Here is a 26938-nt window from a genome sequence, read left to right as displayed (position 1 = left end):
ACTTACGGTTGAAGAGACTTTACTATTCAGAAAAAAATATCCTTTGTACTTTAAGATAACAATATAATTCCAACATGAAGTAATATTTTCAAAATTATATAAATATTTTTACATGACTTTTAATTATAACATTATTCCGCAATGTCAGTTCCATTAATCACGGCCACCCATCATTATTTTCCCTTAAATAAGACCGTGGTGTCAATTCTAAACATACTTTTTACATTGGAACTTTGTTACATCACTTATAATTATTTAAATGTACCGTGACTACACGGGAATCCTTTGTCCATTTAGAAAATGGATAGAGGGTTTACAAGTTTTAGCTCAAGGTAAACATCGCATGAACATTGATCAAAGTAGGCATACGATGCGTTATTAAAATCGATTAATAGGAACGAAGTAAAATTACCCTTCGTGCTCCAGGAGATACGAAAAAAACATTTTAATCAATGTGCTTTTAGCCAAAATTAAATCTACTGGTAAAATTGCACTAGCCGTCACATTATCTGGCATTGCAGCTACACTTTTGGAAGTGGGCCGAACCGTAACGCGACATTCCCGCTAAAAATTACTTCTGATACAGTATGATAGACAATAAAAACCTTTGCGTTTTGGCAAATAACCTTTATGAAATGGTCGACAATGTTTATCCCGATATTATTAATAACAAAAGTTGTAAGACTAAACCTTAATTCGAGGAGAGAACAATTCCGTCACCTACTAACGAACTAGTAGGCAAGGTAAATAACTTTAGTAAATCAAAGATTGATGCACCGACATAAGCATACTACTCTGTAGACATTGTGCTCAATATTGAATACATGTTGCAGGTTTGGATTTGAGCGTTGATTGTTTTTCACATGGGCAACTATACGTAGGCCTTTTGCGTGTAACTTCTAATCAAAACCTGCTTGTGCTGTCTAATGAAAAAGAGCTTTAAACATTGTACATATGTAGTTAGACATTCTGTAGTTACTGGCAGTATAGTCTGATTCATGATAAACTTTGATATTTACAGCTAATATAATCTAATAAAGTCGCTAGATACCGATCTGTGTAAAAAAAGGACAGTAACAAAAAAATATTAATAAAAAATAAAATACATTACGTAAAGTAAAATTATTTTTTAAAGTTAAGCTAAACGCACTTGATGAAACTATTGACTGTCAAATTCAAAGCCCCAAAATGGATCGGATAGTTCATGTGTCTAAATCACTCGGACACGCCATAGTACACACTGCACCAATCAATTAAATAGTATAAAACACAATCGCTATCCGCGTCTATCTATTTGTGCGTTTAGTTCTTCTAAACTATGCAACGGGTTTTGATAGGGTTTCCACTATCATTTAGAAACTTCTTCCTGGAGTAAAGTGGAAAAAATTCGATGTTTTTCAACCATTTGTAAAAAAAAGTTTTGGGCGCTTACATTGCTAAAGCTGGCTAAGCCTTATGAGATACATCAAAATAATTTACGACGGAATTATATATCTTAAAAAGACCTACACAAAAGTCCAAGATGGTAAATGTCTTTCTCCTAAGGATAACCCATAGCAACGCCGGGTACTCGTCAGCTAGTATTTATATGGTCAGAAGATAAGGTTTAATGGAAAACTTCTTGTCGTCCAGTACAGCAAACAAATATCTGCGACTGTTTTTGCTAGTAACTTTTATCGAGATATAGAATTAAAATATTTAGGTGTTTATATTTCGTTTACCGTCATACATTGGGAAATGACAGTCTTTGGCAGTTATAGAGTTAGCATTGTGAAATATGAACAACTGCACCAAAAAGTAATTTATGGTAAAAGTGGAATCGACTATTTTTCAAAAAGTATCGATGATATATTTTACTGCTATTTTTATTTTTTTTAAGTTCTATTACTCGGTTTTGGTTGCAAGATCTTTATTTATATAAAAAATATAGTTCAATTATTGATAAATAGTGGGTAATACTAATTCTGGTATAGATATTGGAACGTTTTATTTATATGTAAGTTTGTTCTTTTGTATCTACATTTTAATTTAAAGTTCTTCCTGGGTATTGATTTTTGCAATCCAGGCCGCTCGCAATCAACATCAAAAAAACTTACATTGGTCAACGTTCTTATTTTTGAGTCTCGTAGAAGGTACAAATTTACATATGTCAAAAGTCATTCGACTCGAACAGCGGTTAGGTCGAACCACTCGTTGCGCGATTGGAATAACTTCGTCGAGAATCGATCCCCTGTACCTCCGTAAATAGCTGGGGTTAGTGTTATTAATTTAGTAATTGAGCAGTTTTTTACTGTTGTTATGTTTAGTTTAAAACTAGTATGTGAGTACCTACAGGATAAAGTCAAGATGAATCATGAAGACAAAAAAAAATTAAAAAAAAAAAATTATTACTAAATAATTTTCGAACATCGACCACCGATGACTTAAGGAAGAGACAAAATAGTGAATGCAGCCTTAGGCAAACGTCCTTAAAGCTCTGTAATAGCGCGGGAAACCAAATAAAAATGGCTTATTGCAGTTCTCTTTCTTTCTCTTTCTTTCTTTCAGGCTTTCTCCACCGACGTCAACTATTCTGTATTTTCTCCTGAATATATTGCTCTCAAGTTGATATTTTAACTGCATAGAATTTAAATACCAGAAAGCACTTAATTTTTTTAAACTTATTTTTCTTACGTCACATCTACCGGAAGATGAACGACGTCGTAGCTATTTTCACTTTAGAGGCAGCGACGCAGACAATGATATCGTACAACTTTACCGTTCTCAAAAGATCTTCAGCCAAAACATTCCCCGCCCAAGGACAGTTTATTTCTCTTTATTTTTTTACTTGAATGAACAGTTGCAGTACTTTGCATTAATCTTTACTGAATTTGAGTTTCCTGCTATATAACTACTCGAGTGCTCGCGTCAATAACCGAAATATGAGTTGAGTGATTGGCGTTCGAGGTGGGTATTTCTCGCCCTCATTTAAAAAAACATATCTATGAGTTTTAATACGGAAACACATAAACTGATTTTAGTACTATAAAGTTCATAAATGTTATATTTTTAGGATTAATAAAAAAAATATTAAAAAATCGCAATAGCTTGAATTCTATTACGATTATAGTCAAAAATGACAAATTACGGCGTGAGATCACTCAAGACGTTTTTCAAAGTCGGCATAAAATGCCGAAAATCACTCAAAACGTGTTGCAAACTCTGCATAAAATGCCGAACATCACTCGAGTGGATAGGAGAGTGATTGTTGTGAAAAATACAAAACCAAATTTTTTTTCAATTTAGTTTTGTAGAAAGAGAGGAAATATGCATTTAGCAAAGAATTTAGAGATTACCATTAATAATCCAATATAGTAAATCTAGCCTCAACATAATATATGTATATTTTGCTATAGCTCTGCACGTTTTATATGACAGGGTTTCAAAATGATAAGTAGCCAATTTCAAATCAGTATTATATTTTTTACTACTCTTTAAAATTCTTTTTTTTATATCCAGTGGTCATTCTTCTTGTTCAAGGCAGAAAATCTAATGTTTTATAATTAATGCATACTTTTTCTTTCTGTCACACGACCCTCAACTAATCAATAGCTACGTTCTGATTAGAGGCGCTCAACGCGCTGAGGTGCTCCCAACTTGCAATAATAATTGTGTATATCCCTTTATATTTATTTCTTTGATTTTTCTTGTTTGTTCTTCGCAACCTCGCCTATTCTATTTTTATACTGTTTTGTATGTGAAACTTATAATTTTGATATCAAAATATCGATTTAAAAATGTGCCTTTTAACTCCCACCTACTAATTATAAATTCTTCTCGTCTTAAAATGATTTTTGTAACTCATCGGCAATGCTCTAACAAAAAATAAAATAACAGGGGTCAAAACACATGTATTAAATCAATAATTTATTATGACCAAAAGTGTTTTCAAGTGCCCTTTTGACAAAATCACCCAGTTTCCTATAATGATGATAAGACAGCAAAAAGTTATAACTATTTTGCGTCCTGTCACAGTCCAAGCAATCACTTGCACATTCGTAAAATAGCTAAACGAATATAAAATCAGTCCTGAATTACCTAGCTGTATTCCTTCGATCCCCGTCGCAAATGCATTAGCTACCAAAGAAACGAATATACTTTGCTCCTCAGGCCACCGGTTCGGGGCAAGCGTCCAAAAGTAACGAAGTATATTCCCTTCCCAAAGCAGCTGCACTCGTTTGCGGGAAAGGGTCAAAGGAATGTATGAGGTGACTCATTGTTGACAATATATTCGCTGTGCCTTTCTATAAATTATAATAAATTGGAGTAGAGATTGCCTCCTATAAATCTATCAATAACGCAGCTCCAGGAGTATGCTGTGGACAAGGCTGATCCATTGATGGGAGAGCCCGAATACACCATTAATCCCAATATATTGATTTTAGACATTATTTTATGTGTCAGCTTAATTATTCATTTGATAGTTCGGAGCGGCTCAAGATGCGTTGTGCGCTGATGTGTATGAAACTAATGATTTTTTTTTTAAATTTACTTATATATTCTAAAAACTTGTTTACATTTCCAGGGAACAAGTGGTGGACTTCACGATGCCATTCATGAACCTCGGGATTTCAGTTCTGTACCGCAAGCCCATCAAGCAGCCTCCCAATCTTTTCTCTTTCCTCTCCCCGCTCTCACTGGACGTGTGGATCTATATGGCCACTGCCTACCTCGGCGTGTCCGTGCTGCTGTTTATCCTCGCCAGGTACGTCGTACTACAGAATTTTCTTAAAAATTTTCTATGTTGGTATCTAGTACGTTTATCACCGAGCTGTAACACTTTTCATTCTTCTTTTTTAATCCCAACTGCTCTCAAATGCCTAGAGCTAGTAAGACTACAAGGAGAAAACATCGAGATAAAAATCTCTTCAAATAATTCGTATTCTCGTTAAAAACGGGATTGTAGGCCACTAACGAAAGAATTGACAGGTATCCTGAAAAAACTTTGAGTAAAATACCTATGCTTTGTCACGATTAAAATTTAAAAAAGACGAGTCCTAAATTTTTCATTTCGTCTTAATATATTATTAAGACAAACGCAGGAGGATGATTACGAATCTATCACCACTCTATCAGGAAGCGGCCTAGGGTCTCGTTTTTAACAGGATGATTAATAATTTGAAGAAATTTTCAATAAATCAGCAATATTAATTTTTCTTTGTGTATGACGTGTATTGGATTATTTAGTGAGGCTGAAAGTAGTAAGAACAAAAGAAATGAGGAAAAGAAAGGTGGATAAGTACCTAGCTATTTAGATCTTGTCACCAAACACAGCCATTTTAGGCAAAGTTTCGATTCAGAATGTTGGTATTTCACCATATAAATATACTTTATAATTTTTTTAAAATAATAACACAAATTAATCAAATAAAATTTCCAACTGCTTAGCGACGGAAGCCAAAATATATAAATTGTGTACCAAACAACACTATTTTTTTACCAAATCATCTAGAATAAAGATAATTTACTTTTCAGTTATTTTCACGTCGTTCCAGAGTAGATAAAGGCAAATTAACCGAAGCGCGACGTTCAGAATCGAAACATTGCTTGTTATATTGTCAAACTAGATTTAGTTTTAAAATATGAGTAACGAGATTCTTCTGGACACTTTCCTTTCATTTATAATTCAATATATTCACTATCCCAATAAAAATACATAAAAATGCAGTATTTCAAATACTCCAATATCCGTTAGACTCTTGAGATATATTGGTGTATCTCTAGAATGATCCTATCTGTGTCCTTGCAATATACGTCCGGTTCGAAAGGTTAACTTTTCCTGAATCAAGATGTTAGAAATACATCGTTCGTATGAAAGTGAGTTGTTTACAACAAATTTGTTTTATTTGTTTTTCCCCTAAATAAGAAGGTTCGAAGGCTTCATCTTATTACGTTGATTCGTCTATATTCCGTTCAAGAATTACCTTACAATGTAAATCTGGTGGTAAATAAAATAAACAGCATTTTCCCAGCATTCTCGTAAACAAGTTTACGTTTTCAAAGATCAACCAATTCTTAGATTTTCTCCAATATATCAATACCCCTCCATGGTTGAGGGGTAAGGCTATCGATTAGCAAGCCGAAGGTCGCTGGTTCAAATCCCAGCGTGAGCAAGTAAATTTCTCGAACTACTCCCAGTATCGCTCTGGTGTAAAACTACCATTCAGAATTAAAAAAGTTGCTTTAAATGGCCATGGCCGTGTTTGGTAACCAGATCTGAATAGCTAGGCACTCCCACACCTTCCTCTTTCCCGACTATTTTCCCCTCCCCGCTACATTACGCCTCATAACATACTCCAACTAGGAATGCCATAGTCTCACTGTCTCCAGTCGGTTGGGAGCAGTTGGGACTCTTGGCAGAAATCACATTAAAAATTTATCGGATTGCTTAAATTCCCTACGAATAAATTATGTATTTAAAAAATATTTACAATACATATTTTATATGAACCACGACAAATATTTTTTTGGACGATAAATAAAAGTGCCTAATTTTCAAAATATACGTGCTATTAATGACATTGAGCATTTTGGAGAAACAAATGAAGACGTCATTTTGCTCACACGTCGCTCTAATCACACCGACACATCGTAGCAATAAGCGTTCTGTCTCGTCTATATGGTGCTGCTGGAACGAGACGGAATGTGTATCACGTGATATGCTAGGTTGTACCCAGTGGTGACGTGTGATGGAATTATGTTTTGATGTTTAATTGAAAAAAATTTAAAATAATCATAAAGCAAAATGGCGTATACATGTTTTACTCCGAACAATCAGAGGAATCGCTGTTTTAAATTTATGCTAAATCAAAATAAAGTTGGTTGTTTTCAGGTGAAAAAATGTAACAAGCAGTAATTGTTGAATGAAACACTAGTATATATTGAATTATTTCGTGGATAAGAGATAAGCCGCCATAGCTCAGTGGTCAGAGCTGTCGACCGGAAATCGAAATGACACGGGTTCATGTCCCGTTGGCGTCATGTATCTTTTATCAGGAGATTTTTCAATGTGGATGAGTGTTTCAGGCTAATAATTATTGCTTATAAAACAAAAGAAATTTACTTGCGCACGCCGGAATTGGAACCTACAACCACCGGATTTCTTATCGAGAGCTTTACCCCTTACCACAAATCAATGAGTTACCCGGTATACATGGTAGAACGTCAATTTCTTACTAAACAACATTAACAGATTCCTACCGATCTTTTTTGTTACCTTTAACGTTTTGCGTATTTCTGATAAAACCTACCCTAATTATTAGTGTCTTTATTTTTAAGGTTTAATTAAAAAACTACAGTTAATATAAATATAATATAATATAAAACTAGACAGGCCCAGAGACACATTAGTTTTATTGCTCCGAAAATCTATAATTCAGTATGTTCAACCCTTAAAGAGACCACTCGTCAAAATCTTCATTCATATAAAAAATATATCAAAACTTGGCTCAAAACAGCCAAAATAGATATTTTTTTCTTATATGTTATTAACAAAGCCATGAATTATACTTACAACTAATTAGCTTTAAGAGTAGATATATAATAAAGTCTGCTATGTGTTTGTTGTATCAATTAATACTTGTTGTACCAATTAATATTCATTGAGCACTTAAATATTTTTGGAATTTTAGTAAAAAGTAACTGAAATTACGGTAAAATCAATCACCATGTACAATATTTTATTTTTATTTAAACCACTGTTTTAAATATCCACATACAAATAATAATGCCCACGCACAGGCCTCGCCTTTGTGGGATTTTTTTGTTACTCTCTTTTATTTTTTGTTATTATGTATGTACCTGTATATATATGTATCAAAAAAATTTTCAATAAAAAAAAAAAAAAATAAAAAAAAATATATTGTTTACCAATATTCGCAATTTCTGTTCAGGTGAAATCATTGATTTTGTCATCCAATGAAAATTTGTAATAGCGAGCAAAACATGTTCGTTCTGAGAAACTGAAATACAAGGCGTTTCACTAATATTTCGATCATATTCTGCTTACATAAATCAAACCTAATGCAAAGATATTTATGCTAGACATGACCTAAAAATAGTATAATATATATTTAAGAGATTAATTAATAGTAATTAAATCAAATAATAAAACTATAAGTAGCATATTATATAAATTATTAATAAAAATGTAAAGGTCACCCATGATTGAAACAAGTCACCTAGTTATTGTGCTTAATTAAAGATTAATGAAGAGTTATGTTTTACAAGACAAGGTTTTTATGCAAAGCACAAAGGATAACAAATTATTATAAGCAATATTTATTAGCCTGAAATACAAATATAATTCTAAAAAATCTTCCGCGAAAAAAATCAATAAGCAATAATTGTTGAATGAAATACTAATATGTATTGCATTATTTGGCGGTTAAAAATAAGCGGACGTAGCATAGTGGTTCCGTGCAACTGACCGGCAATCATAAAGTACGAGTTCAATACCCATTGGCGGCTTTTTTTATCTTGGAAGATTTATGTAATAATTATTTATTTATTTATTTATTATTTATTAACGCCGATTATAGCGGCTTTTACAAAAAAATAACATTTGTTATACATATTAATACAGAATATACATAGATAAAAAAAATATAAATATAAAATACATAAAAGAGAACAATAGAAATAGTTATTATAAATACAATACAACAATTGTTTATATATTTATATATATATATAAATATATAAACAATTCATATAAATAAATCCCGGATAAATTAATACTTTAAAACTATATTTGATTATAATCAATCTGAGAAGCGCTGACATACAGTTTTAATTAAATAGTGTTTGTATGAGGTTAAGCTAGTAATGTTTATAGATTCATCCAAAACATATTTATTACCAAGTACATGTAGGCGATTTATTATGGAATTGAGTTCAGCGTTAGATCCTGTATTGTTGCAATGATAGGGTAATTTGAAACGAACTGATCGACTAGGTACATGGAAACATATTAACGAAAGAAGTTCAGGGGAGTTCAACAGGTTGGTAACGATTTTAAATAAATAAAATAGGTCAAAACAAATTCTTCTTTCTTTTAATGTATCGAGTCCCAATAATTGTAACAGAGAGGGGTAATTAATGTTTTCGACGAATATTCCCAATTTAAAATTAATATAACGTAAAAATTTATGTTGGACTCGCTCAAGGGAATTCTCATGTACACTGTAGTAAGGACTCCAAATGGTGGTGTTAAATTCTAGTTGGCTTCTAACAAGTGAAGTGTAAAGTAATTTGACAGTTTTTAAATTTTTAAAATCCTTTGAAATCCGTAAGACAAATCCTAACATTTGCATTGCTTTACTGGTTATATTATTAATGTGTTTAATGAATGTTAATTTAGTGTCAAATGTTATACCAAGGTCTCTTATTTCATCCACAGATAATGAGGTGTGATTATTGAGAAAGTAGGTGAACAAAAATGGGTTTTTTTTTTCTGTGGAATCTCATAAGTTGACATTTTTTTACATTAAGAGTTAATTTGTTTTTAAGACACCAATCGTAAAAGCTATTAACAATAGATTGAAGTGTTAGACAGTCCTCGATATTGTCAATAATTCTATATATCTTCATATCATCAGCGAACATTAGAATGAGAACACGGGTGAATATGTTTGTTACGTCGTTAATGAATAAATTAAAAAGTAAAGGACCAAGATGCGAACCCTGGGGTACGCCACTGGTAGCTTCGAACATGTAGGATAAGTGATCATTAATACAGACAGTTAACTGACGCCTAAGTAGGTAACTCTTAAACCAAGATAAAAGGTTTCCATTAATGCCGAGTTTCAAAAGTTTATTAATGAGGATTTTATGACAGACCTTATCAAACGCCTTACTGAAGTCGGTATATATAGAATCAACTTGTTGTTTGTTGGCAAGTGCATTGGAAATAAAATTTTCATATAATGTTAGGTTAGTCAAAGTTGATCTGCCGGAGATAAAGCCGTGTTGACAAGTTGCGATACAAGAGTTTACAAAGAAGCTGATTTTCTTAAGAATCAATTTCTCAAAAAGTTTAGGTATAGACGATTGAATACAGATAGGCCGATAATTTTCAACAAAGGATTTATCACCACTTTTAAATACAGGAGTTAGGTAGCTAAGTTTCCATATTTGTGGAAAGTGTCCTGTGGAGAGTGACTTGTTGAACAGTATATTAAGCGGAACAGATAAACTTTGGACACAATTCTTAAGTAAGATGGAAGGAATCTTATCAGGTCCCGAGCTCGTTTTGGGTTCAAGTGATTTAATACAGACTATAATGTCTTCAATATCAATGTGTATTTGCGATAAGTGTAAATTTATATCCGAATTGAAGTAAGGAATTAAGTCATCTGGAATATCAGGTTCATACACGTCCTTAAAGTAATCAGCAAACATGTTAACAATTTCATAAATTTTACTGGAGCTATTTTGTCTGTAACGTATATTACCAGAAATACCAGCATCATTGTTTTTCATTGATTTTGTGTATTTCCAAAAGTATTTTACATCATGAAGTATCGTGTTCTCAACCGAATTAATGTAATTTTTATAACATCTTTTTGTCATTTTTTTGCAATCTCTTCTAATATTGTTGAATGCCGTATAGTTGGGAATTGTTCTGTGTTCTTTATATTTTTTATGTGTTTCTTTTTTAATAACAATTAACTGAATTAATTCTTTGCTGAACCATATCGGATACTTTCGTACTTTATGATGAATTAGAGGAATTGTGTCGGAAATGATACTATTCAGTTGAGAGTAAAATAGTTCTACGCTATAGTTGAGATCACTTTCCTTGAGAACAGACCAATTTACTTTGTTAAGTGCATGATTAATGTCCTGGTAATTAGCATTAATGAAATTACGACTACAATTTTTAATTAGAGGGTCACACTCTATTGTAATAGGTACTAGTATTGTAAGTGGAGGGTGGTGACTATCAATTGGGTCAAAGGATTCGGCTGACTCATAGACTTTTATACCCTCATCAGTAGAAAAAATTAAATCAAGTGTCCGATTACTACAATTCAGCACATTGTTACATTGAAATAGACCTAAATAATTCGACATGTCTAAGATTTCTCTCTCGCACGCCGTTAATGGTAAGTAATCCAAATCATTAAATTTACAATTAGGTAGGTTATAATCACCGCAAATTATAATATTGTGATTAGGGTGGTTAGATTTGAGTAGCTCGACATCTTCACAGTGATTTTTATACATTATTATATTAGAATTTGGTGGAATATATACACATCCGATGATAGTTTTTTTGGATTTATCGTTTAACATTACAAAAATTTGCTCAACATCATTGTTTTTGTTTTTTAATAATTTCGATGAAATTTTTTTATTTACTGCTATCAGGACGCCTCCTCCTCTTGATTTGGAGCTGGTGTTCCGATTTCGGTCAACTCGGTAGATACTGTGGTTAGGTAGACCGAGCTCCGCTGAGTATATCGATGGTTCCAGCCAGGTCTCAGAGAGTATGATGATGTCCTGTGTGATGGTGTGTGCATTAGTTCTAAAGTCACTGAGTTTAGTCCGAAGTCCCCTGACGTTCTGGTAGAAGATGTAACGTGGCGCGGTTATAAGTTTTTTGGTATATTTATTATAATTTTGGGTCTATTGTTGATATATTTGATAATTAAATTATTTTCTCCCTTGCTTTTTCGATCTTCCAGCTCCTTCCACAAGTTTTGTACTTCTTGCCGTTGAAGCATTGTTAAGTCGTTCTTGGTCTTGATAATTACATTTCCATACGGTATTCCTTTTTTCTGTAGAACAGTTCTGGTTTGATATTTATCGGACAGTTCGACCTTGATGGGGCGTGTTTTATTAGTGTCCTTCTTACCCAATCGATACACTTTAATTAGCGAGGTATCTACATTATCAACATTGTTAAGAATATTCTTGACATTATTCAGATCTTCACTCATTGTTGCAGTTTGAGAATTACCCGAGCTTTCAGGAACATTGAACATTATTACATTTTTAGATCGCGATTTTCTCTCGTCCATTTCATTCAAAGTTTCGCAAATTCCTGTTAGTTGTTCCGTTTCGATGTTGGTAGTTGATAAATTTTTGGAATGATTAGGTGAAATGTTCCTGTAGGCATTCAATTCACCTTCAAGAAAACCAACTTTTGTGGAAACCAAACTAATATTGCCTAGTAGCACTGAGAGTTGAGGCGTTAATTTACCCATTTGTTCTTTAGTAAATTTATTAGTGGGATCCATGATGGTCGTATTTAAATCACGTATAATATTGTTTGCTAATGTGATGAATGCATATGTATCGCAGGAGTCCATGATAAAGTAGCTGGCGAGATAGGTTTAGCTGCCCTGACTTGTATCGGCGGGAAGGAGTGAGTACTTGCGCTGAGCGGCTAGTACGGACACGCACACAGTCACACTAGAGTAGTAAGTCGCGCTCGGTGGAATTAGGTACCTAATAGCGGTAATGGCGGATTATTTTTAATAAACTTAGGTTTTGAGTTGACACAACACGTATGTGGAGTGATGCACTACTTTCACTGCACTGTTACTAAATTAGCACTAGAGTAACGTATTACTTATGATCAGGATCTATTTAAATTCGTTATTTTTTTAATATTTTAGCAGGAGCTGATTCAAACACGTTAGTAATGTGTATATTCGTATTGTTGTATATAATAATTTGTTAGATTGTTTCAGCTCAATTTTCGTATGATAATGTGAAGCCGTCATACTTGAAAGGTGTTTGTATGTAAATGGAGAATGACAGCATTTATTACATCACAACCTTAAACGACTACTGTAAGCACTAACGAAATTACCACTTGCAAAAATTAAGTGCTTGTTACCATATCATTATTTTTCTTTTGGTTCGAGTAAATCAATACAGTCGGAGCAAAAATGAGAATATTTGTTGAAGCTATTTAGAAGTAAGAAGCTATTTTAAACATTAATTACATAGAATAAATAATATTTTTAATTGAATTAAATGTTTTTCTTTTTTTTATGAAAAAACTGTTGTAAATATTTTTTTAAGCTTTAGTTTAGATAATTCAGGATTTACAAAAAAACAACCGAAAAGTGGTTCTGCAAAGCTGATATATGGCTACAATAAAGATTTTATCTTAATGTACAATTTATTTTAATTAATAAGGAATAAGGAGGATAAATAAAAATTGGATGGATTTGAACTGTTTGAGCCGCATGGAAATTATTTTGCTGTAGACTAAGATTATTTTCTTGGAAGGCGGTTTTGGGTACCACCGCCCCGGGAACCATTTATTAGATAGCCAAAACCCCTGCCCAGAGTGGTTCAGGATGCGCTTGCCCACCAGCTGTGTGGCGTACCAGATCGGAATAGGCTGGTTTGGGAAGACCTTTTGACCTCTCCAAATGGTCTCTCTTGACCCATCTCCCTACGCTACACTGCAGCGGCAGGGATAGATTCATATGTCCGTCAGTTCTGGACACACTGATCGATAGTTTCGTACCAACCCTCATACCTTTTTCCTTACCAAAACTTCATCTCCTTATTTTCCATAAAAACACCCTTTACACAGCTCCCAAAAGATGGCATAGGCTCTGAGGGAAATTGATCTAAAGATTTTTTTTTTACGTTAATAATAAAACTTAAACGTAAATAATGATGGTATATTAATAACATCGAGCAAAAGAAAAATTAGCCAGAACTAAATAAAATCTTAAGAAATGACTTGATTTGGGAAGGTACCAACTCATTATAATTATAAAATTAATATTACAGAATTATTACCCTTTGTGATAGTGATACTTTAATAATATTAAGATCAAAGAGAGAGTTCATCATGTTTTAGTGATATCAAACAAAGTATTCCGAGAAAAATGTCACAAAGTAGAATTAGTATGAAGGAGGTTTTGATATTTGAATGAAAATATAATAATATTTATAATAAGTGTTTTATTATCTCTTTTGTTATTGTAATCATACATATATATTAATATTTCCAAGTGTATTAATATTTATGGGTGTATTCATGAATAATATTGAATAATTTTTTTTTGGGGTGTTATACCGTGTTGCGCTAACTCCTTCTTAAGCCAACGTTTCGCCAATAACACATCTGCCCTGATGATGGACACTTCAATGCTGTCCGAAACGTTGGCTAAAGAAGGAGTAAGCGCAACACGGCATAACACCCCAAAAACAAATAACAAAAATACTTTTGGTCATGAAAATCTTAAATCATATTTGAATATTGAATAAAGTTCTGTTCAACTCTTAAATCATATTTTAAATATATTCTGTGTATTTTTAATTAAATGTACTACCCAAGGTTCACCCCTTACGAGTGGCACAAACCCAACCCTTGCAACCCATCGGAACCTGACAGGCTGGAGAACATATTCTCGATGGTCAACTGCCTCTGGTTCGCCATCGGATCCCTCATGCAACAGAGTTGTGACTTCTTGCCAAAGTAAGAAACGAAGAAACCTATGCACTCAGCTTTGCTGCAAGTGGTGTAAATCGTCTCAAGAATGGGAGAAAAATCAAACCAACAAAAAACTCTTTTCAACCGATCTTATATGATTTTTGTTGCTGCAGTAGATGTGATTTAAAAAACAAATTGTTTTCTGTTGTGTTCCAAATCTCCCAAACTTGAGACGAATTTTTTTTTTGACTTCGGGATCAAGCTAAAGATGGTACGTTTAGATAACAAATAATGTCGTATTCTCGACGGAACACGGGGTTATTCATCTTTTTTTCTTATTTTGAAACAACATCTAACACCTGTCCTTTTATGTTGAACCTTCTCAGGTTCAGCCCTTACGAGTGGGACAACCCCCACCCTTGCCTGGACGAGCCCCAGGTTTTGGAGAATCAGTTCTCTCTTCTCAACTCCCTTTGGTTCACCATTGGATCCCTAATGCAGCAAGGTTCTGACATCGCTCCGAAGTAAGTGCAAACCACGCGATTATTCACAAACGCACACTAACAGATTAAACTTATGAAAACAGTCAAATCAGTAGCCAAAACTAAAATGAATATTAGAAGCATTAGTAGAAACTTCGATAAAAAGTTATATCGTTAGGAAGAACTAATGATGTAATAAACATTATATAAAAGTAATGAATGATCATAAATCTGACGAGCAATAAGCTTATCGATAATTAAGCATGATAACTTAATGTTTATTTCTTTAATGCTTTTATTAACATTTGAATTAAATACGACTGATAAAGAAAACATCTACCAAACACTCAAAAGTACAAAAATATTTAGAAAAGTCTGCCAACACAATACAAACAAGAACAATTATCAAATTGATTTAACAACCCGGGCTAAAGCTAAAAGTATATTTAGGTTTTGGTGTCGTTGTATGTGATGTCTCAATTTTGCTGCATTTCCTTTCCTTTTAAATTTATTCTTGAAATATTGTATGTATTTCCACTTGCTTTCAGAAACCCATATAAAATTATCTAAGCCTACTATATTTGCTTGTAGTCCCGGGGTGTTAAATTGCATATTTATGATTATATTAGTCAAATCAATGTTTTACAGATTAACCAAAATATGAATTAAATCTGTCAAAATGATATTTTTTTAAATGTTCAACAGTTATGACAGTATGTGATATCTATTCATTGATCAAAATTGGTCATACCTTACTTGTAGCCTTTTTAGAAAACAAAATTTAATTTCAAAGGCACCCGTTTTTAAACTTCTTAAAAATATATTTCATCGTCACCATAAAATTACTAAGCAAGACAAATTTCATAAAAGATCAATTAAATTTTAGTCTTTTTTCTAATAAATCAACTAATTTAGGGCTGTATCTACGAGGATGGTGGCAGGAATGTGGTGGTTCTTCACCTTGATTATGATTTCCTCCTACACTGCCAACCTCGCGGCTTTCCTCACTGTGGAACGAATGGATTCCCCCATTGAAAGCGCAGAGGACCTAGCCAAACAAACTAAGATCAAGTATGGGGCGCTTAGGGGAGGATCTACGGCAGCGTTTTTCAGGGTAAGTACTATTTTTCGGAATATATTATATTTGTATTAAATAAATTGTTTTTTGTCATTCTATAAAAATTGTATTCGTGTGCTCCACAACCGGTTTAAGTCCCTAGCCATTCGTTCCCATTCTTCAGATCTTCATCATTCTTTTCTCGAAATGTCCGGTATCTGTTGGAGCACCCACTTCATGAAAAAAATGTTTTCCCGTTTGGCAGTCTACCAATATTATAATCATCCCCTCACAGTCTTCAGAATCTACGTAACCAAACATAGTTTCATGCATAATTAGATTCGTGAGTTAAACTCCAATGTGCCAAGAAAATCACCGTGGATTTCTAACATCTGTAACTGTCGTGTGCCGTCGAATCCACAGTGAATTTACTAGTAGCTTACCGATTTTACTCGATTTGATGGTATTTTGAACCATTAATAATAAATGCTCCTAGCATACTAAAATATATTTTATTCGCTTGGCAAGGAAATATGAATCTTAATATTATTTTAGTTTATCATTTCGTCACTTGAAAATGTGCTTATTTTATGTGTGAAAAGGCGCGTCACAAAATTTCATGTCAAATGTCATAATTCCATTATTTTATTCATTTACATGAAAATCCTCATGACATTTGCTAAACTTTTAAATAATGCTTACTTACCTGGAACATATTATAAAACCCAAGAATATTTTTTGTAATTCTTCATTGGATTATTTTTCTTATGCCGTGTTTATAGAGAAAAAATATCTCTACGAATATAAGCAGCTATTCTGGGGAAACCGCATAAGATATATGTTTATTTTAAATACATAAACATTTCATCTAGTAAGACGGTACAATTTACAAAAATAAAATTTTGCATAAAACAAGTAAGTTATTACTAAAATAGTGCCGCTTGGCGCATGGATGCCCGCTCGGCATTTTAGTGCTCACACTGATGGTTGATGTATTATAACACTAGCAAATATATTGGTATAAGATACGCTCGGCGTTGAACCCCTGTTACTCCTTTTTAAATAATCCTTGATGGGTGATGATAATGTGCTCAGGATACGGAACACCGACGGACTGATTACTATAAAGAATTCTAGGCCAATCACAAAGGGAAGACGTTCAATTGATCGCCCCAGACACGACTCGAGAAACAAATGGACCAATGCCAAGGAGTAACATAAAATAGAGACATCTGAATGTGCCTCATAGAAGAAATGGGTACTGAAAAACTACCCTTTCAGGAAAATGGGATGAATTTGAATAATTGAACGAGTGAAGAAAGTCGAAAGTAACTACATAATACCTGTTATTTACAATTTTCTGACAATTTAATATTCTATCGATGAATTGAAACATGACTGTATTTTCTATGGGTATTTTTTATTCTGAAACTATAGTACAGCATATATTTATATACTTAACTATGAATACGTAATTTAAAATCCTTAAATAAATATGAAATTTAGCAGTGCGTAAATCTGTTTTTTTCAAGCAGCATATCTCTCAAACAGTGAGCTCTTTAGCCTATGAAATTTGCACAGCATTTCACTTTGTAAATATATTATAAGGTTCACGCATTTTTCCATCTCACAACATCATGTACCTAAACGTTATCTATTAAGCTTTAAAATATCAATAAACTTAATAATTTTTAATCTATAGAAAATATCCTGAAAATACTTTTTTTTATAACTGAGGTCTTGTTTCTCCGAATATGAAAAATTCATCAATTTTCAAAGTTATATTTTAAGTTTTGTGAAGTTTCTATTTAAGTTCTGTTAGTATATCATTATTGGCCAGTTGTTTCACAAAACTGAAATAATAACAGAACTTGAATAAAACCTTCATAGAACTAAAGAAAATCAACAATAAACTTATTTTCAAAACACAAATCAGTTTGCATTTAGCAGACGTGGAGCTGGAAAAAAGACAACTTGAAATGAAAATATTATGTGATCGGTGCATGCTAATTAAGATGACTATATTGATTAAAAAGGTAAAAGATGTGACGTCTGTAAGGGCTGCTAACAACTTTGACGGCCGGCATAGTCCAGTGGTAACGCATTGGACTGCCATTCCGAAGGTCGCGGGTTCGAACCCGGCGTGCGCAAATAAATTTTATTTGATTAATTTGTGTTATTTCACAATATTAATTAAAATAATATATAGTATATTTGCGGCACGTTCCAGAGTGGAAGATACTACCAGTATCGCCCTGGTGTAAGACCACCATTCAGAATTGAAACGTTGCTCCAAATGGCTTTAGCCGTGTTTAGTGACTAGATCTGAATAGCCAGGTACTTCCCCACCTTCCTCTTTCCCTTCCCCACTTACCTTCAGCCTCACAACATCCCCCAATTGGGGATGCCATAGTCTCACTGGCTCCAAAAAAAAAAAAAAACAAATTACCAGTTGTTTTAACTTAAATTACTAATATAGTTTCTATAAAATGTAAAAAAAATTACACATTTCTTAAACATTTTGAAAATATCGTATTTTTTAAATATACTTACGTGAGTACTTTATTTCGCTTCACCGGATTTGAAAAGATTTAAATTATAATTTATTTTATATCGAATTCAATTTTGAAAATGTCATCCACGTAAGCACAGTGAAAATTGAGTAATTGTTTGTTTGAAATTTAATATATTTTCAGGATTCCAACTTCTCAACATACCAGCGCATGTGGAGCTTTATGGAATCGGCGCGCCCCTCGGTGTTCACGTCCAGCAACGTGGAGGGCGTGGAACGTGTGGTCAAGGGCAAGGGAAGCTATGCTTTTTTGATGGAGTCCACCTCCATTGAGTACGTAATCGAGAGGAACTGCGAGCTCACGCAAGTTGGGGGCATGCTGGACTCGAAGGGATATGGAATTGCTATGCCGCCAAGTGAGTCAAACTAATCTTTTCAATATACCAATAATTTGGGTTGCGGGTTTAGGTACCATAGCCCTGGGAACCCTTTATTGGAGAACCAACACCTCTCCATAGGTCATTCCAAGTGGTTCGATACGTTTGGTGGTTTAGTAGGGGTGCCTGGGTTCATCGCGTGAGGTGTGTTCAGGATGTGCCTGCCCACCAATTCGTAGTGTGCCAGATAGGGAGAGGCTGGTTTGAGGAGACGCTGGTTTAGAGAGACCCTTTGATCTCTCCAACTGGTCTCTCGACCCATCGCCTTGCGCCGCTGTGGGAGGAATATATTCATACGCCTGTCAATTTTGGACACACGGATCACAAGACTCCTAGCCAACCATCATACCTTTTATCTTCTCAGTACTTCCACTTCTTCGTTCCCTTAAAAAAGACTCTCCACATAGCATCCCCAAAATTGACATAGATTCTGAATTAAATTATTTTCATCAGGGCCTCCTGTGTGGGGATAGTGCAAAAAACAATGTTTATTTAGAGCACGTTGGAATCAGCAAAAAGTTTAAGATTAAATGTCGTTATCTTAGTATTATTGTTGTAGAAACAGTGGTTAATTTAAATTATTTTTAATGTTATTGTTATTTTCAGACTCTCCGTATAGGACGGCCATCAGCGGGGCAGTTCTAAAGCTGCAAGAAGAAGGAAAACTGCATATTCTCAAAACACGCTGGTGGAAGGAAAAACGTGGGGGAGGATCTTGCAGAGTAAGTTTATTTATTTCTAGTATTTATTTATTTCTTATCAAGGCCGACTAGAGTACAGGCCTAATTTGCTAGGCAAACTTCAAACGCCCTATGTGCGAACTATTCTATGTAGTTTATAAAGGTAACTGAACAATTTAACACACCTTTAAAAAATGATATAAAATCATGAAAAGTGATGAAATAAAAAAAATTGGTTTACCAGTGGACTAAGGTGACGTCCATGACCTTGAGAAAAAAAACACGCCGAAAAATCGTAGATAATTTATTCCAAAGCCGTCAGAGAAGCTGCAGACATTAAATAAAAAATATTTTTTTAAAGCAAGCAATTCTAAACGTATTCTTCATGCAGTTTCTTTGTTAATAAGGGTTAAAAAGACTCCATCGATTTTTAATCGAGGACACAAGTGTCCCATCCACAGTTGACAGGTTATTATACACACTTTACAAATATAAGGCAAAAAAGTCTTGATAAAATACTTTTTAGCAGTTTGTCTAACGGGTTCTTTACATTATAAATCTTATTATAGTGAGTTTACAGTTACATTTTTACAATTATATAAAACAAAAAATTACAGAAATATATCAAAAGAAAATTATAAAAACTAAAATTACTAAAACATAAATAACAATTTTAAGTCTTTAGAATAATATACCATTTGAAGCTAACACAAATTAATTCTTTCAGTGAACCAAGTCTTCAGTACCTTCACGAATTGTTTGTTTTGGTCACAATTTTTGATTTCAGCAGGTTATTAAAACAACTGAGAATCATATTTTTTAACGTTTTTTTTCATATTTATTTGTATGCTTAGGTACAAAAAGTCCTTCATTAATGTTAAAACGAGTTCTATTAAATTCTAATTCTAAATTCTATACATTGTGCTACAGTACGATTTTATTCACTTTCAATGTGTGTAATCGTATATGTCTTACTTTTGAATGTGTGTTATCTGTGTGCTATATTGTCTTGTACTTTTGAATGTACGTTATCGTATTGTCATTCAAAGTGTCAGTGTACTTGGGACGCTTTAGTGAGTTCTATGATTGTATGTAAGAGTCTGTTATTTATTTTATATAACGGGAGACTTATATTGTATTATAATTGTATATTGAGATAGAACCTGCAGACAAGCAGCCATGTGGCAGCTTTGTGGGACTATCTATACATTGGCTAAAAAAATTGTAAAATTTTCAGTAAATAAAGAGATCAACTTAAAAAAAAAGTATTATGATAGTGTTCTAGCATGTTTATATATAAAAGGGTTAATTATGTGTTGAAATATAGTTTTGTACCACAGAATTGCTCTCACTGAAAGAATTTTGTGACTCTGATACAAGTATTGAATATTATGGCTTTCTTTGTATAATTTTTATTCAGCTAATAATTTAACCAATGAATAGGTAATTTTTTATAGTAATTTTTCAAAAAAAGATGTACTGCATTATATTATGTAAATAAAATATTTTTTTATGGTATTTCCAGGATGAAACTTCGAAGTCCTCCTCAGCGGCCAACGAGCTAGGGCTGGCGAACGTGGGCGGCGTTTTCGTGGTCCTCATGGGCGGCATGGGAGTCGCCTGCGTCATAGCCGTCTGCGAGTTCGTGTGGAAGTCGCGGAAGGTGGCCGTGGAGGAACGGGTAGGCACAAATGTTCTCATGGACACATAGCCCGAAATCACCGCCCTGGCGGAGCACGAAGACGTTCTCTACCACCTCTGATGCTGCTCCGAGACCAGGACGCTAGAAGGTTTAGGCTACAAGCACGGTCTAATCACTTTATCCTGAACGCGAAGAAGTACAAAAAGCTTAAACTGTGTCCCAAACCTAATGATACATTAGCGGACACAAAAAATATTGATAATAAATAATTGATAATAATACTAGTACATAGTGTATAAATATTTTTTTCATCTGTTATTTTAATTTAATGATTTTTTCGTTGTTTATTTTTATGACTGACATTTTTATGTTTTTTCATGCACGAATTATTCAGGACTTATGAACATTCGTCCAAAACACAAGTATCTTTTTAATGATGGTAATTATATTTTATTATTTATGTTTTCTATTATGAGTATTTTATTTTTGGTTACTTTCCAGTTTTTAACATAGGTGTTTTATGTTTTTATGGATATATTTTTTTATGAAAATGTGATAATCCAACTTACAAAAAAATTTACAAAATTACAATCTTAGTTGTCTGGGTATTTTTCTTGCTTTCCTTGCGGTTTTTGTGGGCGATATATTTAGGAGGTAAGTCGAAGTATCTTTAATTTATTTAAATAATTAATTTTAGTTTATTTTAATGCGAAAAACATAACTCTTAAAACCTATCTATATTGCCATTGAGGTGATTTTGCGCCATTGAGGTGATTTTGGACATAATCCAAATATAATTATTAGATGTCTTTATTTGAGACCATTCTCATATTCATGCCAATTACGACATACTTTAATACAATTTTTTTTCAGTTTCTTTTAAAACGTACACTTGTCTTTGATTTCATGTCGATGTGGCATGAATAATCCATTTATGTCATAGAATGAAGAATAAAACTAGAAGTGCCTTGCACACAAATTTGAATGGAAAGAATAGTTCCATTTTGCAAAATAGCCCAGCGCTCATCTTACTAACACTCGCCTGACATTGAAGATTTCTATCCCATTTGAATTTCATAAATAATTATAGTAATAACATAACATTTATATATCGCAGTTTTGTGTTATTTCACTTCACGTGCGCTTTAGTATAAAAAAAAACTTTAAAAAATTAATTCAGCATTCAATGGTCATGTTCTTAAAATTACTCCTACAGTGCGCCTTACCTAATAGGTACAGATCACTTTAAGAACACCATAATAAGAACCACCTTTCAGGATTTTCTCTTACGTGTTTGCAGCTTCTAAGCTCGAACTATCCAGAGTTTCTAATTGAAAATTTAAGAAATGATTAAATAAATATTTGAATGGCAAAATACGTCCACAAGACACTTCTTGTGTTATTATTTTTTCTATTGCTTCTATTTACTATTTATTAAACAAGGTGTTCTTGCTTAACTTTTTATCAATGTTCGTAGCAACTTAAATTATCTTTAAATAAATCAGATAATACTAAATATTTATTATTGACAACCTTCAACAATGATTAATGATTAGTTCTATTCACCTTTAATGTTTCATTGAAGGCATCCCTATGCTCCGAGATGGCATCTGAGCTTCGCCAGGCCCTGCGCTGCCAGGGCGGCGGCAGCGGGAGCGGAAGCGTGAAGGGCGGCACTAGGAAGAGGGCCCCGCCCACGGGCCAGACGGACATCAGCGCCGGGCAGCCCACCGGCCTTGGCTCCCCTTACATGCACTACGGATTCGGTGGCAAAGACTCGCTCAATTGACAACAATGATCGGTCACCTTCTCCGCCGATTTTGAGGGCGGAGGAGGTTAGGCGAAACCTACCACAATTAGCTGACATAGAATCCAGGCTCAAAATAATAATCAATCTAGCTAATTAACATAACGAACTTAATATGTAAAACTTACAAATAAATTAAAGAAAAATTCAAATTGTGAACTAAGGAGGAAGTTTAACGCAAGTTAGACGTGAAATTTAAAAAGACAATAAGTATATTAAAAATCAGTAGAAACCCGAAAATGCTTTCAAAAAACAATGAAATACGTACAATATTTAACGTAATCTCCGATCAAAGGTGTAAAAAAACTTGATTTGTGAGGTATTTAGCTAATTTAATGCCAAGTAAAAAAAAACTTCAGTAAAAGTTTGAGAATTAAGTGTTATAAAGTTTTTTTAAAACTTAAAATATTTAGCTCTTTGATCATAAACTAGTAGCTGTTTTTTAAAGTGCTCATATTCAACATAATTTAGATAAAATAATTAAAGAAATATTGTTCACCTAATATAAAATAAAACATAGGATACAAAAAGAGAAACGTGTAAATATCGTGTTACCAAGTTTTTTGTTTTTTTTTTTCTCTTACGATACTATAGATATCAAATAATAGGTTATTGTTATACCTTTATCTCGATTCTTTGATAATTTAACTTTCTTCATTTGGTTTTTATGTTACTGGGGAGACTAATTTGATTGAATGTGAGTAATACTTTTTTTCAATTTCAAATAGTTAATAAACAAAACAATTTTTGTACATAACTTTTCAAACAGTCATTGAAAATGAAGGATTTTAACTAATTATTCAGGATCTATAATACATTATAGACCTTATATTATATTTGAACGTTATTCAGTTAACCTTATAAATGTTAATAATCAAAACCCCAAACTTTTTTTTTTAAATCATAAATTTTGTAGAAAATAGAGAATTGAAAATTATAATTTCAGTGGTGTCTGTGTCTATGCAAAACTCGGGTTCAATGAACTCCATATCTGGGATTTGCTTTCATTTTCAAAATTGTAACTGTCAGTGGTAATGATCATCGATTAAAATTTACAAAAAATAATTGACTAATGAATAATTCTATAGGTATTTTAAATGTGTGTTTCTTTTGTTAAATTTTTTGACAGATTTCGTGATTTCTCAAGTTTGTGTCGAACATCGTTTTTATATTTAAAAATACTTTCAGCTTCACAAATTCAATATCCCATGATTCTTCACGGATCTATATTTTTTTGTTTTTTTTTTCCACAAACAACATATTGTTTCAATTCTTTTCAGCTTCTCTGAGAATCACATTAATCCACTAACGAAGGGATTCACTGAAAATATTTCATATCAATATTCAATTATTATATGAAGGAAACCATATATCTCAGCTTATTAAATTAAATCAACCGTCATTCAAAGACAAAAGTTCGTATGAATTGTCCCTGTAAACATTTAAATCCAACAAAACCTTAAGAGTTAGGATTCGTATTTAATAAGTACAATGTGAATGAATATCCCATATGCACGTTTTTTGAAAATCCATTATTTTAGCAATACAAGCTAAGAAAAAGTTGATAGCGTCCCATATACTTCTTCCAACTCAGAAATCGAATATCTATCAGAGTTGTGATCAAATGAAAAGCCAAAAAAAAATGATAATATTGCTCTTCTGCTTCTTCAAATGCTAAAAGAAGTCATGAATTGGCGTAACTGACGAATTTCTGAAAAAATACCCTAATTTTAAAAAGTAAAAAACAAAATAAAATAGTGGCGATTTTCCACATTTACAATGCTATTTTTGAATTTCTGTGGAACACCCTATCTTTCAAATGTTAAAACACAAAATGGCGCTGATTGGCCATTTCTTGACAATGTTATATTTGAATTTCTGTGAAACACCCCACCTTTCTGTTGTTGAAACACAAAATGGCGCTGATTGCTGACTGACTATTTCTTGACAATGTTATATTAGAATTTCTGTGAAACACCCCACCTTTCTGTTGTTAAAACACAAAATGGCGCTGATTGCTCATTGGCCATTTCTTGACAATGTTATATTTATATTTCTGTGAAACACCCCACCTTTCAAATGTTAATACACAAAATGGCGCTGATTGCTGATTGGCCATTTCTTGACAATGTTATATTTGAATTTCTGTGAAACACCCCACCTTTCAAATGTTGAAACACAAAATGGCGCTGATTGACCATTTTTGACAATGTTATATTTGAATTACTGTGAAACACAGAACCTTTCAAATGTTGAAACACAAAATGGCGCTGATTGACCATTTTTTGACATTCTTATATTTGAATTACTGTGAAACACCAAACCTTTCAAATGTTAAAATACAAAATAGCTATTATTGTCCATTTCGTGTCAATGTTGTATTTGAATTTCTGTAAAACATCCTACCGTTAAAATGTTAAAAAATAAAATGGCGATGATTGGCCACATGATGACAATGTTATAATTGATTTTCTTTAAAAAAAAGCCACCTTTCAAATGTTAATAAAAAAATGGCACTGATTAGCCACTTGATTATATAGGTATGTTTTAATTTTTGTAAAACACCCCACCTCTCAAATGTTAAAAAAAAAACGCGCTGGTTAGCCATTTGTTCATAATGTTACTTTTAAATTTCCATAAAACACCCATATTTAAAACCTATTTACGTTGGTGTGGGTAATAATGTTCTTGTAAATATGTTGTTTAAACAATAAAATTTATTTAATAAATCACCAATAATTCTAATGACTAACATTGTACATAACATTTATTCAAGTTGTATGAACAATATTCGAATTAATATACCTTAACATAGTTAACTCCTTAATTAATAAATATTCCTAAGAAATAATTAAATGTCAACAATGGTCTCAATTTGTTTATTGATATCAAAACTAATTTGTAAAAATAATCAGTAGGTTATAATTATAATTATAACGATTATTATTAGTATTTATAATAACAAGTTACAGTTTATAAAACATATTATGAATATGAATACTGAATACAATGTGAACGATTAAAAAAAATCTATGGAAATTTCAAATAAATAATATAAATGTTTCGTAAATATCTGTGTTTTTACTTACATTATCTGCTTACAATATTTATTACCTTTGTATTATTTTCGTTTGTTTTTAACAGCTTAAACACACATGTTCAATACTAAATCTTCTTACTTAAGGCGATGCATAAGGTCATGTAACATTTGGAATCGGACAGCTGATAATAACCCTCCTTACGTAGATTGGAATTATGTTTAGATTCTCTAAAATTGTGTTTAATTTACTGTGTAAATGTTTTACGATCATTTTCTAAGGAAATTAATTTACCGCATAAATATTCCATTAAATCATAACCGAAAATGGGTTCCTAGGTAAGAGATTTGAACTTTAAAGCAGTTTTTATAGGCCAGGTACTTTTTTCTGGGTTAAAAAAAGTCTTGTCTTTATTTTTATTTAAAAGTTATTTAATTAAATTAAAGTATTTAATTAAAGCATCTAAAGGATTTCTAAGCAATTAAATTTTCAAACCAAAAACATACGATTTTGAATTAATGGGTGGGGTGTGTTCCCGATGCGCCTGCCCATCAGCTGCGTGGTGTCAGTGTTTGGGGAGACCCTTTGACCTCTCCAACTGGTCTTTCGACCCATCGCCTTGCACCGCAGTTGGAGGGATATGTCCATATGTTTATTTTCCTTAAAAAATACCCTTCACACAGTACTCAAAAGATGACACAGGCCCCGAGGGAAATTATTTTCTTCAGGGCCTCCTGTGTAATTTAAAAAAAAAAAGAGAAAACACACCAGCGTCCGAAATGATCCCAGCCGTCTAGAGGTCTAGAGAAGGTGAGACTATGGAAACGCAATGAG

The 26938-nt window shown here is 32.9% G+C and overlaps 1 protein-coding gene across 2 annotated transcripts in view; it reads left to right on the top strand.

Annotated features, from left to right (window-relative positions):
• KaiR1D (Kainate-type ionotropic glutamate receptor subunit 1D) overlaps positions 1-22999 on the top strand; it is a 105651-nt gene extending 82652 nt beyond the window's left edge. Inside the window, exons 7-13 of one of the 2 annotated variants that reach the window (XM_089637262.1) lie at positions 4565-4744; positions 14354-14494; positions 15847-16045; positions 18685-18916; positions 19544-19659; positions 21143-21913; positions 22845-22999. In XM_089637262.1, the coding sequence (XP_089493388.1) occupies positions 4565-4744; positions 14354-14494; positions 15847-16045; positions 18685-18916; positions 19544-19659; positions 21143-21328 (1054 nt within the window). In that variant the 3' untranslated portion in view covers positions 21329-21913; positions 22845-22999. Of the gene's footprint in view, positions 1-4564; positions 4745-14353; positions 14495-14835; positions 14974-15846; positions 16046-18684; positions 18917-19543; positions 19660-21142; positions 21914-22844 lie in introns of both variants that reach the window. The other variant, XM_089637261.1, reaches the window with a different exon arrangement.
• Positions 23000-26938: the final 3939 nt, after the last annotated feature.

Source organism: Hesperophylax consimilis, chromosome 11, assembly GCF_061612785.1.
Source record: "Hesperophylax consimilis isolate HC1 chromosome 11, BYU_Hcon_1.0, whole genome shotgun sequence".
Classification (NCBI taxonomy): domain Eukaryota; kingdom Metazoa; phylum Arthropoda; class Insecta; order Trichoptera; family Limnephilidae; genus Hesperophylax; species Hesperophylax consimilis.
This window is presented reverse-complemented; position numbering and strand designations above follow the sequence as displayed.